At 36.7% G+C, this 17834-nt stretch overlaps 1 protein-coding gene across 1 annotated transcript; it reads right to left on the minus strand.

Annotated features, from left to right (window-relative positions):
• Window positions 1-7270: 7270 nt before the first annotated feature.
• LOC107740618 (homeobox protein Hox-B1-like) lies at window positions 7271-8982 on the minus strand. The gene is made up of 2 exons (XM_016553098.1): window positions 8343-8982; window positions 7271-7587 (listed from the first exon to the last, which is right to left on the minus strand). The coding sequence occupies exons 1-2, from the start codon at window positions 8980-8982 to the stop codon at window positions 7271-7273; spliced, it is 957 nt and encodes a 318-aa protein (XP_016408584.1).
• Between the last annotated feature and the right edge of the window lie 8852 nt (window positions 8983-17834).

A 17834-nucleotide genomic window follows, 5' to 3' on the forward strand; every position in this document is an offset into this window, starting at 1 on the left:
GTCAGATTGCAATAGTTCTTTTCTCGTTTGAGGACGTTCGCCTTTGCGTCTGGTCAGCGCAGGGTCATGGTAAGTTCATCTGCGTTTTTTAACACATTCAGTTTCATGAATCCTGATGGCCTGCTGAGTGGGTTGCGCTCCTTTCCACTTTTGATGGATTGTGAAGAAAAGTTTTTTTTTTTTTTTTTTTTTTTTTTTTTTTTTTTTTTATCTAATGAGATGGTTTTTGAGCTGACAGTGAGGTGCCAATGTAACCTTGAGTCTCTGATTACTTCTCAACAGCAAGCTGGTTTTGGATTGGTTGTGCTAAAAACATGGCGCCTTCGGATAGTTGTGAGTTCAGGCGCTCCAGCACTAGCCCTACTCAGTTCAGCACAAGACGCAATGACGTGTGTGTATGTGGTTGAAGGTCAAAGGCTGTTGGTGTGCCCTCGCTATGAACTGCTGTGATGGATGGGTAATGATGTCTACACAATTTTGAGGAGAGCACATGAGCGTACATGTGGACCGAAGACAGTTCTTGTTTGAGATTGGGTTTCCATCCTGTCGTCAGGTCATCGCTATCTCATATACAAAAATACACTCCTACACACTGAATGTCAGAGCGTCTGAAAATAAGAAGCCCCCCCTCTCTCTCTCACACACACACACACACACACACACAATCTTTGGTCATCAGTCTCTGGTTTGGTTTAAATATTCCATTTGTCCGTCCTGTCCACACCATCCCATCCGGACCTCTGATCTCTGGACATACACACACCTGTGCAGACACACACAAAAATAATCTGCAGTCTCCACCGCCTCTTGAACCCCCGCTCTGGTTTCTGACAGCTCTGAAGAGTCGCACATGTCTCAAATGAAAGGAAGGCCTCACTGGGTCTTGATCGCTCAAGAATCCTGGCATGCACACAAATGCTAACATATAGTTTGAGCTGAGAATGGGTTTGACTGGATCAATAACTCTGAATGGCACTTTTTTACTGGCACAGTCCAGGAGGCTCTCTTTTAGTAATGTCTTTCCGAGACGAAGCATTTGTCCATCTTCACACTGTATTTGAACAGGCATCAGTTCCTGACTCATTCAGTGTTTGGTTACCAATTAAAACACGCAAGGGCACGTGTATGCCTGATCTCAGGTTGTGTTCTGGCTGTAAAAGACGAGTTTGCAGTGATGATACTTAGAGGCAGAGGGAACGAATGACTAAGAGAAGCGTGTTTGTTATTTTTGGAGAAGAGAATCATATGATAAATAAGAGAGTAGAAAGATGAGGGGTCATCACGAATGCTTATAAACACGTCAGTCAGTCTAGTGTTTGCTATGTGCATCATAACTGTTACTGTTTCCCCAAATGCATTAATATTGTACTATAAAGTTACAAATTGCTTGTGAGAAATAACTTCTCACAGCTGTCAGCTGTCAATTGCTAGCAATACTAAAGAAAAAAAATCATGCGGTCATATTTCTTTACATATATTTATTTTTGACATGTAACACCTCATGAAAAAATATACTTGATTATATATGCATTCAGGTTGAAGTCAGTATACAACTTAACCTCAAAGCCACAATTCTTGTACAGATTTGTTTCTGTACAGAGAGAGAGTGTATGTGTGTGTGAAAGAGAGAGGGATGCTCTCAGTTTCTATTCTCCATTTGAGATATAAATACCTTGTGACAACATGTTGTGTTTGTTTGAGGTAAACAGGGCTATCGTGCAGATCTCATTCAACACTTTGCGTGTGTAAAAAGAGACGGGATGTAGGGTTACGCTTTTAATTTAACTAAAATCGGATACCACAAGCAAAAGAGTGACAGAATAGAAAAATACATGCAAAATAACATCGTAAATGACTCGCATTCCTAAAACGGCCTCAGATAGGTTTATTAACACACATCTAAAGCTTTAGGTGTTATGCGATTAAATTAAATCCCGAATGAACTAAACATGCATAAATCTGTTTTTAAGATAATTTATTGTCTGTTTGCGCGCACTTGACACTGGAATCCAAACAAAGACTTAGTTATCACAACAGCATTATAAGTTATATTAATTTACAATTTTTCACGTAATATTAACTTGGTTAAAACGGTTGTATTTTATAAAACATGCAATTTTATAAAATCACCGTCTCTATAAGAGTTGGTAAATGCGTTAAGCGTTGTGTAACCTGTGATATAGTAGAAGATTCCCTCTGCTTCTGTTTGGTGGCCTGCTGGCCTTTTCTCTGGCCTTCCTCAAGCGTGAGACAGGAATTTTTCTTTCAGATAACCTTTTGCTCTGAATTCAGCCAAGAATGTGAGAATAAACAGAATAGATGTTCTCCCTTTTATTTTCACCAGTTTTGAAATGGACAGAACTCATTATCTTGAATTTTATTAAATATATATATATATATATATATATATATATATATATATTCGTTTAACATTTTTTTTTTTTTAGTTGATCTTACACCATTTTTAACTACAGGGCAAACGGTCATATAAACTTAGTGCAGAGTTCGTTGACGGGATATAATATATTTACGCAGCCATATTCTAAACGTCAGTATAGCCATGATTACATCCAATATCAACCACATTATTAATTCAATAATAATAATAATAACAACAGCAAAATGGCCGTTAAGCATAGGTTGTTGTTATTGTTAATAATTATAATAATATTATTTAGTTGTTAAAAAATATATTAGATTTTTATTTAGAAATATTGGGTATAGTTAAATTAAAAGCTTTAACATATGAGCTTTTTCAAGGGGTTAATTAAATAAACGTTTTTCCCCAGCTATTTAGAAGGGTTATGTAAATAAATCACTAATAAAAATGCAATTTAATTGCAATTGAAAGAAAAAAAGGCTGGGAATGCGAAAGTTAGTATAGCATTAACAAGTTGTACCTAAAGAAGTAATAATTTTTTTTTTTTAAATCGATAATGCAAAATTGAAAAGAAAAATCGCACGGGTTCCCTCATAATTATTTTAATGTGAGAGATACAACGCACATGAGCTCACATTGTCAGGTCAAAATAGAAAATTGGTCAGTTACTGTAATTCATCTTCAGTTTACTCCAAAGATATTTTTAACTGAAAATTTTTTTTTTAGTTGATCTTACACCATTTTTAACTACAGGGCAAACGGTCATATAAACTTAGTGCAGAGTTCATTGACGGGATATAATATATTTACGCAGCCATATTCTAAACGTCAATATAGCCATGATTACATCCAATATCAACCACATTATTAATTCCATAATAATAATAATAACAACAGCAAAATGGCCGTTAAGCATAGGTTGTTGTTATTGTTAATAATTATAATAATATTATTTAGTTGTTAAAAAATATATTAGATTTTTATTTAGAAATATTGGGTATAGTTAAATTAAAAGCTTTAACATATGAGCTTTTTCAAGGGGTTAATTAAATAAACGTTTTTCCCCAGCTATTTAGAAGGGTTATGTAAATAAATCACTAATAAAAATGCAATTTAATTGCAATTGAAAGAAAAAAAGGCTGGGAATGCGAAAGTTAGTATAGCATTAACAAGTTGTACCTAAAGAAGTAATAATTTTTTTTTTTTAAATCGATAATGCAAAATTGAAAAGAAAAATCGCACGGGTTCCCTCATAATTATTTTAATGTGAGAGATACAACGCACATGAGCTCACATTGTCAGGTCAAAATAGAAAATTGGTCAGTTACTGTAATTCATCTTCAGTTTACTCCAAAGATATTTTTAACTGAAAAGTCCTGACATTTCAAGAGTTTGAATTGTCTATCTTAATAATGTAGCCTATTGCTTTTTCGATACTTGACCGGCCATATTAAACACTTTTACTCAATGTAATAATTTTATAACCATGATTAAATGTTAATGTCAATAATTTAAATGTTAACTGTTAGTGATTTTTTTAAGCCATTCAGATGCTCGATTTTGAACATTTTTAGATTATTAAAAGATCTTAATATTAATGTTGTTTTCTGTAATTCCCGAACAATTTGCAATAGTTACTTGTTTCTGAATTCAATTAATTTGAGTCTATCTATCTATCTATCTATCTATCCATCTAATGTGCGTTTACAGTATGGTGGAAAGATGGTGGAATCAAAGGTCCTGACCGGGGAGAGTGGAAGATACGGGTGAACTGCTAAAAAATTCACGAGAGACAAAGTGAAGCCCCAGAACGGTGCTCGCGGCGCAAGCTGAAGGGAGAGACCTGTGCGTGACCCCGGCGAGATGGAAGAACGTCCGCAGCTTCTGACAGGCTGACCTGCCTATTTCAAGTATTAATTTGGCCTGAACTCTGTGTGAACCGAGGCCAGGGGAGAAGCAGTCAGGGGATGTTTGAGGCAGGACCCAGGGCAAACCTGTCCGCCTGAGCAAATATTGGGGTAGTCCGTCAGAGGGTCGTGGATGAAATGGAACTGTCAAACCCGCGTAAACTTTGGGGAAGAGGTGAGGCCACAAGAGCGTGAACGGGACACTAGTTCTCTTCACCACTTGTCAGCACCCTCCAGCTCAGAGTTCATTCCCCCAGGTCTTTCACCGGAGTTTGCCCTCTCTCGCTCACCTGCTTTGCTCCGGATGTGTTTTTGAGGTGGCACAAAAGAAAACTGAGAGTTCCTAAAATCTGATGTCTAATTTGAACGAAAATCTGTCAATACAGCACAGATAGAAAGCAGATGTGTGCGCGCGTGTACTAATGTGGGATGCTCCTTTCTCTGAGATTTTCTTTTAAGGTGACCTTTATATTGATCAACGACTTCAAACTACACTCAGAGGGGAAAACCCCCCAATATGTCCAATCTTCGTGACAAACCTAAACAAATCCTGTAGATACTGTAATGTAAATACATATATCCAAACAAATTCAATATTTTTTTGTAATTCACTCTTTTTTATTTTGATAGAACACACAAAAAAACATTACAACAAAGGAGAGAAAACCTATTAAATAAACCATTGCCCTCCCATGTTACTTTAATTTTCCCATATATATTCGATTTTTATATATATATATCCGAAGAGTTAGATTTTGCTATGGCACATTTAAGGAAAGTCAGAGACTCGTCCAGTTTTTTTGGCAAAGAGTTCAGGTAAAGTTAACGGTGACCTCCATGTAACCCCCCTACTGTAAGCATTACTTTACGTTTCAATGCAGACTACGGATGTTGACCGCGGGGGTAGCGGTTGTATCAAAGGCCCGATCAGGGGGGTACAGGACAAACGCCCCGAACAGCGTGACTGAAATCTGCACCAGCAGATGGTCGAGAGAGAATCATAGAACAATAAAGGCCTATAGTGTCTTATTTCCAGTATATGTTGGAACAAATCGTTTGTATTTGATTAGATTATTTGTGTATATGTTTAAGTCAGTTATCTTTTAAATGTAACTTTTTTAATGGTATAAAACTTTTTTTTCTGTGGAAATGTTTCTAAAAGGTACTTTTATGTTATTAGGGATATTATGAATAGTATAGTCAAACTGAAGTCATATAAGGCATTCATTCCGTCATAATTAAATATGTTGAATGTTTTTGAACATTTCTTTAACGTTGACGCAGAAACTGTCAGATAAGTTTTTGCCTTCGCTTAAGGGGAACTGCTTGTTATAATATGTGTTGTCTTTCTTGCCACAAAAACACTGGCCTGGTGAGAGAGATGCGTTTCAGTTACAGAACCACCCAGGGAGCTGGTGTGCGTGAATGCCACTGCAACCCAGCATTGTTTTCCTCTGAAGTGGACTTAATGCTAACACTGCTACAAAGACCAAATATGTCTGTCATGGCACAATTTAAAGTCTGCGGATTTTCAGTCGTGTCTTTAATGACTTAATATGTCTTTGTCAATTACAATAATATTTTAGCAACCGTCAGAATTTGAGAGCTAATGAAAAATAGATATTTTTCACATTTAAGAATGCTTTATTTGTTGTTGGGCACTCGAGAATGATAATTCAATGCATGTAGCGGACTATTGTAAAGATTTATGGTTTTGAAAGTGTTTAATGTGTTTAGCGAGTAAATAAGAAGCCCATTCATAACAACACTCAATAACTCAAATACACCGCCCACAGTTCTGTTCCGTTTCTTAAAAGCTTGTCTTTCTTTTAATTTGCTCAGATTCAGTGCTATTTGTGCCACCCCTAAACCACTCAGCGAGAGAGTCTGTTTGGATGTTTAGATATCCCAGAAGCACACCGAGGTAAAAAGGTCATCTTTACCCACCCTGATTGCTCAACAACATTCCGTTCCGTTCTCCGAGCATCCTATCACACTATTGACTGGTGGTCGCTTTCACACCCTCCAAGTTAAGAGAAGAGCTATTAAACCTTTGTCATAATTTATTCCATACTAACATTTTTTCTTTATTCTTATTTATTTTTATTTTTTAAATTATATTTTTCTTATATTACGTACACACACGCATATATATGTAATCTGGTTGCAGAGACTGGTTCAGTAAAATATTGTTTTTATTTGAGGTAGATAAAGAATTGACAGAAGCATTTGATTGAGACATTAGATTACGGAATCATACAGACAGTAACTAATAAAACTCAGTTCGTCTGCGCTTAAAAATACTAGGCTAAAAGATCAAATGTATTAAATGTTTTAATTAAAAAAGTACATTTTAAACACCCTGCATTGCCTTTTTTCTACAAACGGAATTGAACTTTCCCAAGATTCGAATTTAATCGCTGTTAATTGGCAAATGGAATGGAATATCACAGTGCACACTGAGAAGGAATCGTTCACATATTCCAGTAAATTGTGCTGGTGCTCAGTAAAGGCCTACCCTGTAAACGCATAGTGCAAGGAGTCCGAAAACCCCTATAGCTACAATCCTCAAAACTCAAATATATGAAATGTGTAAATTTTCATAAATGCAACAAAAAACACCAATGTTGACAACAAAATAAGCTCCCTGTACAGTCAGTTAGGTTCGTTTAGAGACTTGTAAACATTGTGAAAGTGCATTATATTTATCATAATAGAAATACCCTGTATAACACACACAAACGTTTCCAAAAAGTATTGGAAATTTTGTTGGAGACGGTGTAACTATGTTCATTGTTGTGATAAAAGTATCTCTGCTCTTCACTTTTTCGCCTGACGTTCGTTTTTTTTCCTCAAACGAATTGTCCATCATAAAAAAAAAGACGAGAAGGTCTTTCGGGCACATTGTGGAATGCTTAAATTAATCGACTTTACGATATATTTCGAGTCTGATGTTCAATGCACCCGAAGTCATTGTCCTCGGTTAGGAATCCGGACTTGGAGAAGCTCCTGGAGATGTTGAAGTTGAGTGATCAGAGTGATCCTCGAGGTCTTTAGACAAGGTGGACGAAGCTGGCGCGAGTCCCTCCTTCTCTCGCTTCTTCTGTTTCATTCGGCGGTTCTGAAACCATATCTTCACCTGTGTCTCGTTCAGCTCGAGCGTGGCAGCAATTTCGACTCGCCGCGCTCGCGTGAGATACTTGCTGAAGTGAAACTCTTTCTCGAGCTCCGTGAGTTGTTTCGTTGTGAAATTCGTCCGGATTGTGTTTTGTGGTCCCAGTCCGTAATCGGCCACTTTAGCTGGGAGGAAGAAATGAAAGAATAGTTAAATGGCTGTTTGTCAAACAATGAAACACAGAAATAAAATACCATAGTCATAATTCACTGGCTTGTTTTATAAAACACCAACAACAATCATGTGTGCTCGTATTCTTAAGTTTTATTAGATGTGACTTTAAATTGCAGTATCAGGCAAAAAAAATCAACAAAGTTATACGTTATTGCAAACTTTTGTTAACCTTACTATAATTCCCCCGTTTGTACATGTTATAAATTTTTAAAGAACTCATAACGGGGTATATGGAGTACATGCAATTTAATACTCCCTAAAGATGGCTTTATGACCACTCAATTTGTACAGTATGTCAAAATGGTGGCCCCTGTGCGTAAAAGTTGGTGCACTAAATCGTTGTGAGGCAAATACTGCTGGGACAGGAGACGAAAGCTTAAGAACACAATGGAGGCCAACAAAAACGAATGTTGCGCGGCCAGAACCGGGGACAAGCTAAGGATAACAGTGCTGGTGCATTTCCAAGGGCGAAGGAAAGCATGTCTGATCGATGCATTAACGCAGAGGGATACGGGTTGAAACTGAATTGAACAGGCCTTTTTTAACTTATATGTCTTTAGATAGCCTAGGTAAAAAGTTTCTAATTTGAGTATAGCTTAATGTTATATTTTGGTGACCTGCAATCTTATTTGCTTTAAGGCATAGTTGCTCTTGTTTTGAGTGTGCAGCACATAGATATTTTCGTCACAGAGGCAATTCAATCCACCTGTTTTAGGAGGGTTCCTTTTGACTTTCATCCAATCGAATGTCTTTCCAGGTGGCGACTGATCCGTGTCCCTCTCCCTCCCTTGGGAGGCCGATAAGTCGGCGTGGGTGCCTTGTGAGTAGCCTCGCTGGTGATCCTGGCCTTCGCATACATGATGCTGGTAAGGTGCGGCTGGAACGGCTCCCTGCGCCCCGCAGTACGCACCGGCCATGGAGCCATAGTGAGGACCGACGTTTGAGTTTGAAAACCCCGATGAGTGATAATACATCCCATCCTGCTCAGGGTTAATGAAATACTGGTGTTGAGCGTAGTCCGGATTGGCGCAGGCCTGGGTCCCATAACTCGTTGTCCCCGTGCCACCGTAGGAAAGGCCAATGCCACTCTGATGAGTTTGGTGCTGGTGATGCGCGTAGACGCTGCTCTGGTGCTGATGTTGTGCTGCTGCTGCTGCTGCTGGCTGGTTGCTCCCCCCTACGTAAAGTCGTCCATCAGCGTTATAGCTGTCACTTGCGTGTCCGTTATGGAAGGGGCCCGAGAACGCCTGATCCAAGTGGTGGTATCCAGTCTTGGGCGAGTAGGCGTTCGTCCCACGGTTACAAATTGTGTACTCCAAAAAAGAGTTCATTCTGGAATTGTCCATGCGCAATTAATGGCGGAGGGTCAACCTGAGAGATCGGGAGAGCCTCCTGTCCTGCAAGCTCGCAACAGTATGTCATGCGGAAGGGGGGAAATGCTTACCTCTGGAGTATTTGCTCGTGCTTCCCTATAACACATCTTTACCTCAGCTGCTGGTCACGTGAGACGTCACGGCGCCAATGGTGAGGGGACCTCAAGAAGTTTGTCAGCGCACGGCGACCATCCATCACGCGCTTGACATTTGCATGACAAAGCCACTTCAATCAAACTAGCCCATCAATCTGATAACAGCTAGAATATGTCAAACCCTGCGTGAAAGGCTCTCCGAATGAGAGAAAGAGAAATAAAGAAAGAACGTTTCAGATTTTTGCATTGAGATTTTGTTCTTCATCTCCTCTCATCGCTTACCAGCCGCATTAGTTTCTAGTTTTAATCGCGCGAGTTTAGTGAATAATGCGTTATCTTCGTACTGTAATGGGCTGAGGTAGGCCTATGTGATTGTCCTCTTAATAAGAGTAATGTTCAGTGTTGCCTATAAGACAAGCCCAACGCAGAGTTCATTATGTGTGTTTAGGAAGGAAATCTCTTTAACACTCGAATTGGAAGTGACGCCACGGTTCACAGATCGGTCCGGGTTGGCTTTGGACCCGTCTAATTGAATCACTGAACTGATCTGTTACCAAAACGAAATTAGGTCGACAGCGAGCCTTCTGTTGAGTCCAAACGAGCAGGAAAAGAACGCCAACGAGTTCCATTTTCTCTCACAGCCTTTGGAAACCTGTGTTGCTGCATTGCTGCCTGATATTGCTCTCTTTTTTTCCATTGAATCCAAATGCAGATCAAAGTGAGAAAGATAGACTTTACAGTTGGTAACTTTCGTTTTAAAACCGTAGGTTATAAAGCGCGCTTTCTAAACATAACTTCCAAAACTTTAGGATTATAAGTCAAACTAATGAGTTCGTCTGCACCATGTATTGCTTGACAGGCGTTGGTGGACAGCAGGAGAAGAGAGAAGCTAATAATTAATTAAGATGACAATGCTGAGCAAGTATTCCTCTTCATATAAAGCCCACGCTCAATATAGGGGGGCTGAAGAAGTTCGAATATATTTGCTCATTGGTACATGGTGGTACAAGAAAGGGTAACAATATAACGCCCACAGTGATTTGTTATCTGTCGTTTCACGTGCCAAGTGATTGTCTAGTTGCGCAGCCAAACTCTCCGAACTACTTTGAGCAGTTTTCTTAGTAGCCTACTGTTGTAGCTCTGTCCAACACTCAAGAGTCATTGAGGCTTCTGGTTGTTTTAAACGAATCCATCAGTTGGTTGGTTGCAGTGTTTTATACATGGGGTGTAGCCTATATGTAATATCTTTTTTATGTTTCTAATGATCACAAACGAATCATTAATGTCATGTAAGATTCAACGAGCCTTGCTAGTGTCTTTTGATGAAAGAAATTAAGAATTTGCCAACCCTAATATTTTCTGAATCTGATATTCGTTTCAACGGTTCTTCCAATGTCCGCGCAAAACTATAATTAAAATTGTAAGTTGTGTGTGTGAGGGATATTCAAGCAATAATGATGCGCAGATTTTTGAAATGGATGCGAGAGAGGAGAATTATAACGTAAAAAGTTTTTCTTTCAGAGCATACAAGATCAAATGTTTATAAAGGAGACTCCATTTATAGATGGAAAAGAACATAAGAAAACAGAAAAAAAGAACAATTTAAAACATATAAATGATATAATAACAATAATAATAATACGTTTTTATTATTAATATAATTGATATATTAATAAATACGTTTAAATTATTTAATTGTCTTGTTAGTAATTCATTGTTACATTTTAAGTATTAGCTATCAACTATTATTTGCATAAGCATAAACGTTCTTCCGACGGAAAAAAAGGCGTTGCGCACCCTTGCGGCTCGCTGTATTTCTGCGCAAGTAAGTAATCGTAATAGCTATAAACAGATTTGAGAAAAAATACTCTTAATGATTTTAAATATGAAATGATTCTTGCTATTTCACTTCATTTTTGTTATTATTACAGTACATTAATATATTGTAGATAGTCACGAGACCGATGTCTTGCGGTCGTTTGACGGGATTGTTCGCAATATCTCGAAATGCAAGCAACAATTCAAGTCTGGATACTAAAACTTTTTTACGAAAAAACAAAACGAATATTATGGACAACTTTGAATAAAACAATTTAATTTTAGAATTATTTTCGAGCTGTACTGTAGCTGTGGCCTAGGCTATTGGTCTAAAAGGCGTCATTGCATGCCACGTGCTTAATGTTTCTGAACACTCCAAGTTGTGAGACTAAAATTACTCCTACACTTTAACCAGTGAAATTTAGGCACAAGTATGTTATGATACTACATTATTTAACAGTTGTGAATGATGTATGGGATCATTGCTGTGAATTTTATTGCTTAAGGTATATAAAACCTTAAAACTGAAATCATTTTTATTGTTCAATTTGTATACTTTGGCAGTTCCTTTGCTGTTTTGCTAGGCAAAACGTAAAATGCAGATGAAAGTAATGGGGCTCCCATCATAACTACCTTTAATTTTTTGCATGTCCAAGTCATTAACTTGCATAATGAATGGCCCTTGAAGCCATTCAAATGTAGTTTTCTTTCTTCATTCCACACCACATGCTAAACATTAAGAGTTTGTAAAAACTGCATATGTTAACCTTAACATTACAACTGAAATCTTGTTATTATTAATTTCCTTTTGCAGTTCGTCAACCCAGGCCTTTTAAAATTCTCAGTTCTGAAAGCTGGCTCATGTCCTTCACCCACCACACTTCCACTTTGTCGTCACTTGAGTAGCTGATGTGAGGTAAGCGTATTGACACACACCAGCTTTGCAGAATAATTTATGCAGGTAGGCGGAGATTAAGGTATTTCCATTGTACATGTAAAGTGGGATATTAAGAAAATCACTATACAAATAAATGATTTTCCTCCTGCATCCATCCTTTGTGGGGTGACACCTACCCAAAGTCAGTCATGTCCTTATTTTCATATGCTGCACAGAGGTTAAATGAGCCATCTGCTTAAATTATCCAAGTCATTGTGTAATAAACAAACTTAGGACATGTACATTGTCTAAATTTAACTTCCAAAGTGATCTAATTTATCTTAATCCACTGATGCAAACAACCAAAAAGGTGATGGAGCAGTAGAAACAATGGCATTTGTTTGGTTTTTGCCATTTTACTCAACTTAAGCACTCAAAAGAGATTGCTAGATCTATCTATCTATCTATCTATCTATCTATCTATCTATCTATCTATCTTTTGTTCTTTCTTTCATTCTATCTATCTATCTATCTATCTCTCTATCTATCTATCTATCTATCTATCTATCTATCTGTCTGTCTGTCTGTCTGTCTGTCTGTCTATCTATATATCTTTTGTTCTTTCTTTCTTTCATTCTATCTGTCTATCTATCTATCTATCTATCTATCTATCTATCTATCTATCTATCTATCTATCTATCTATCTATCTATCTATCTATCTATCTATCTATCTATCTATCTATCTATCTATCTATCTATCTATCTATCTATCTATCTATCTATCTGTCTGTCTGTCTGTCTATCTATCTGTCTATATTGTTTTGTCTATCTATACATCTCTTTAGCTGTCTTGTCTGAATCTCTTTTCCACTTTTTAGAAATTCAGTTTAAATATGTGTGCACACTTAATTTGCCAGTGCAAACATATTACCATAGCATTCAATAAATCAAATATTTAGCAGATGCGGGCACAATTAATCATCTTAATGTCCTCTTAGACAAACTATGCAAAAGATCTGCTGACATGATTCAGATACTGTATTTCACAGGCGTATCTAAAAAGAAAAATGAGAGTTTGTGTGAAATCAGGCTGTTATTCTTTGTCAAACCGAGAACATGAGGCCATGCAAGGTCTGTAGGTTGATGTTGTTTAGACTGTCACAATTTCATGTGTAAAGGGTTGACCTCATTCAGGTTAGTATCAAATGAATGCTTCAGCCAAATCATATCATGTTAATTCTCTGAAATTTTCATCATACTTTCTATCTATCTATCTATCTATCTATCTATCTATCTATCTATCTATCTATCGTTCTGTTGCTCTATCATTCTATCTATCATTCTGTTGTTATATCATTCTATCTATTATTCTATCTGTCGTTTTATCATTCTGTTGTTCTGTCTACATCAAAATATTACTCTATCCATCTCTAGCCTCCCAAAACTTTTCACCACCTTAAGATAAATCCAGAAACTTGTCTTCAGTATGTTAGCTTTCTATTGTAAACAATACCACAGAAAAATCATGTTCCTAATTGTTATTTTTGTCTTGTTTTCTAGTAAAAATATCAAATAAGATGTATTTATTTTAAATAGATGTATACACTTGTTTTTATCGTTTATAGTTTCCTGAATCATCCTCTGAAAAGGATTAATATCTTATGAAGTGTTGCTTCTCAAGCAGCAAAAATTATCTTGTTTTTAGAAATTTTGACTGGAACACAAGTCAAAAACCGCAGTTATAAAGTCATTTTTTGTGGTGCCCTATCCACATTATTTGTCTATTTTTATTCATGAATTTCACAACACATCATTATACACATACTATTCAATATTTCTCTCCATGCGCCTATGTAAAATTAACCTCTCGCTGTCAAATCTGTCATAGGGCACTCTCTCTTTGTCAACTATATGCAAATCGGATGTAAACTTTCTGGGCAGGTGTTGTCATTCCAGGTGGTTGAGTAGCAAAGTGGAGGTTGCCCATGTGTGACTAAATCTTAAGTACTTTTGCTAGATATGTACACACACATTTTCATAAAGTCACTGGTTTAAAGTTTCATGCCATTTCATGGGGTCACAGACATTTAGAGTAGCATTTAACATGCATTATTACATTAAAGACATATCAGTATGAGGATTTTTTTTTTACATCGAACTTAAAAAAAAAAAGATTTCTGAGAAGGTAAAAAAATTATGTTTTTCAAACATTAAAATTTTTTATTTGACAAAATTCCATTTTTAGGCCTTTTAGATTTCCTACAGCCAACATTATGGTACAAAAAGTTATGGTAGTCTTATTAGCGTGCTCATCGTTAATGGAGAGGTGTAATATGCACTGTCCCAAAAAGCTGTATTTGATATTTTGTTTTAAAAGCATTGCGTGTTTTGCTTGAAATTTTGCATCACAGGCCTGGTTTCTTGACAGCTGAGGTATAAGGGCCAAGTATGTATATAGATGCACCATGCTGGGTCAACTGATTTTGAAGTTCACAGTGTCTAAAGCTTGAGTTTGACTGTTTAAGCTATTGATAAGTCACACATTAGGTAAATGTATGCCTCTTCATCACACATAGTCACCACTGATGCTGCTATAAGATGAATTGGTATGTGCGGAGTCCATTTATGGTTGACAGCTTACATGTCAACCATACTAGTAGGCTCGATTGTGAGTGTATTTGGCATGCACACACATACACAAACAATTTGCGCGATTGTAAATACGCACAATGTATGGCTTTATGGAGTGGCCTGAGGGTAATGCTGCTTACTCAGCGGCTGTTGCTCTGATTAATTGAATTTTATATTTAAAAAATCTCTCATTCTGCATGATTGATATATGCTTATCATTGCATCTCTACAGATTACAAACCATCGTATTTGTATAATGTCAATAAAACGCCTTAAAGTCAATTATTTACTTTGTGTGATTGGGACATTTGCAGTGCCTCATTGAGGCGAAACAAATTGTGAATTTTACATGTCGTAGGAAGCTAAATATGATAAGTGAGTATACTGTACTCACTGTGGGCTAAAGCACTCTGCTTCTATTCCAAGCCTTCAGGAGGTCACATGACATTCTATATGTTGTTCATTACCTCTTTACCGTATTGGTTGGCTGTCTGCGTAGAAAGCCATGGAATATGATAGGCACTCTCTGAGTGGATATTCCATCTCCCACTTTTTAGAAGAGACTGAAAATTGCATTAATGCGGTGCACTTTTCGATCCCATAGAAAAACCACAGAAAGCTGAAGCTCAATTTTAAAAAAAAGTCATTGCAGAGATTTACTATATGTATGTAGCTTACCAGGTCAGCATTTATTTGACCAAAACCTACTGTAAAAATGGTAATATAACTGTTTTCTATTTGATTATATTTTGAGAATATATTTGATGCAAAGCTGAAAGGGATAGTTCACCCAAAAATGAAAATTGTGTCATTAATTACTCACCCTCATGTTGTTCCAAACCCGTAAGACCTTCGTTCATCTTCAGAACACAAATTAAGATATTTTTGATGGAATCTGAGAGCTCTTTGACCCTCCCATAGACAGCAATGCAATTACCACGATCAACGTCCAGAACGTAGCAAGGAGATCGGTAAAATAATCCATGTGACATCAGGGGTTCAACCGTAATTTTACGAAGCTACGAGAATACTTTTTGTACGCAAAGAAAACAAAAATAATGACTTTATTAAACAATTCATCTCCTCCGCGTCACCCTGGCGCCATTTTTGAGAATATCCACTGAACGCAAACAGCGTATGCTGTTCTGTGTCAGCTGCGTCACACGGATAGGGGTTCAACCGTAATTTTACGAAGCTACGAGAATACTTTTTGTACGCAAAGAAAACAAAAATAATGACTTTATTAAACAATTCGTCTCCTCCGCGTCACCCTGGCACCATTTTTGAGAATATCCACTGAACGCAAACAGCGTATGCTGTTCTGTGTCAGCTGCGTCACTCGGATACGCCGTTTTCGTATCCGTAGATCTCAGAATGCATCAAAAATATCTTAATTTGTGTTCCGAAGATGAACGGAGGTCGTACGGGTTTAGAACGACATGAGGGTGAATAATTAAAGACACAATTTTCATTTTTGAGTGAACTATCCCTTTGATTTTCAGCATCATTACTCCAGTTACTCCAGTCAGTGTCACATGATCCTTCAGAAATCATTCTAACATGATGAGTTGATGCTTCAGAAACATTTCTTATTATTATCAATGTTGAAAACAGTTAAGTTGCTTTATATTTTTGTGGAAACCATGACATTATTTAAAATAAATTAAGACTTTAATTCAGCAAGGATGCATTCAGTTAATCTAAAGTGACAGTATGAAATGCTGTTCCTGAAAAAAAAATATATATATTTTCCCATTATTCTATTAATATTATGGCATCAGGAAATTTCGAAATCCCAAACCAGCACCTAAACAAGAAATAACTGAATACTGGAAATCAAACTTGATGACTTGAAATGGACACTGAAATTTAGAGATAGATGCCAGCCAGCTGGCCAAAATTACACTCCTTTTTAGTCATCAGCACAAAAGACATCTGTCGTTTTATTTATCCATCTGTAAGTCACACTACTCTTGACACAACAGCAAACTTAAGCTTTTGCTTGAGATTGGATATCATTCAATTGTCTTTATTTCTGATGAATGCAAGTGAGTGTATTAATACAGTGTGTGGGCCTTTTACGTCTCATGTTATCAACCACAGCCGATTTTGTAAAAATAGCCTAGGCTATATTGTTTTAAATTTTCATTTCAAGTTCATGATAATCACTGTTTGTGTTGCATTGTTTAAAAAGATTCGTCGATTTATTGCTTGTGTTATAAAAATAGATTTAGAATTGTACTAGAAATTTAGTGGCTTTTTTTCTTGAGCTTATGCAGTTCCCACCTCTTCGTACGAATACTAATAACACAGAATATCCTATCTTTCATCACAATATAATGATAGTAACATAATAATAATAGGCTAATAATAATGATGATGATAATAATAATAATAATAATAATAATAATAATAATAATTTGTATTATAAGAATTATTTTTTGCATATACGCTTAATGACGTTCTTCAAACATTAGACTAATTCAACCTGCGGACTGAATTGTGTGGTTTCCTCACAATACATCAATACCAAGGAAAAAACTAATTCTTCAAATTAATGTCTTGATTTATATTCATATATTAAACATTTTTAATGAAAGAGTTCAATAAAGCTTAGATAATCACACTCGCTCCACCAAATTATGTTTTTTTTTTTTTTATTATTATTATTATTTCAACTATGAAAATAACGTACAATAAATACATTTGAAATTTACTATTAAAGAATCTCAATAAATAAACTAGTTCTAAAATTATTCAATAGGGACAACGCCCGCCTTGGGAGAATTCCTAAAAGCAGTTTAACTACCCTTATGTCTGACACAATTCCTGAGATTCCAATGATTGAGTTTCACTGAAAAAGTCCGCAACCATTCATCTGTTAGTCGACATAAACTAAAATCCGAGAATCAAAAGGCAATAAAATACCTGAAACTTCGACAGGGGCCATCCCGATGTGTATTCAAAAAGATTACATCATCGTATTTTCAAAATAATGGACTATTTATTTCCTTTTAGGCATTGTTTCACGCCTTTTTTGTTAAAAAAAAACTGTTTAGGTAGATGTCTCTTTTCACTTTTTAATGTCTTATTATAGGAATGTTGCGGTCGAGAAGCATTCATGACACTGCAATTAGATGGAGTTCGATTGTTCTTGTATGCGTTGTGATGTCATAATAGTTCAGAACTGTAAATGCTGCAAATCTATAGTACAAAGGGTGCTCGTAAACAAGTCAAAATCTTCCTCAGAGAAGTCAACTGGACTGTCCAGTGAGCTCTGCAAACTCGGCGATAAAGCGTCCGAAATCTGTAGGCAGGAGTCCGTCGAAAAGAAATTCAAATCGGGTAGAGAGGTGGCATCCTGCGGCTCTGTGAACGAATGCTCCGGCCCAGCTGCTCGGCC

Source organism: Sinocyclocheilus rhinocerous, unplaced genomic scaffold (genome assembly GCF_001515625.1).
Source record: "Sinocyclocheilus rhinocerous isolate Xijiao unplaced genomic scaffold, SAMN03320098_v1.1 scaffold705, whole genome shotgun sequence".
In the NCBI taxonomy this organism is placed as follows: domain Eukaryota; kingdom Metazoa; phylum Chordata; class Actinopteri; order Cypriniformes; family Cyprinidae; genus Sinocyclocheilus; species Sinocyclocheilus rhinocerous.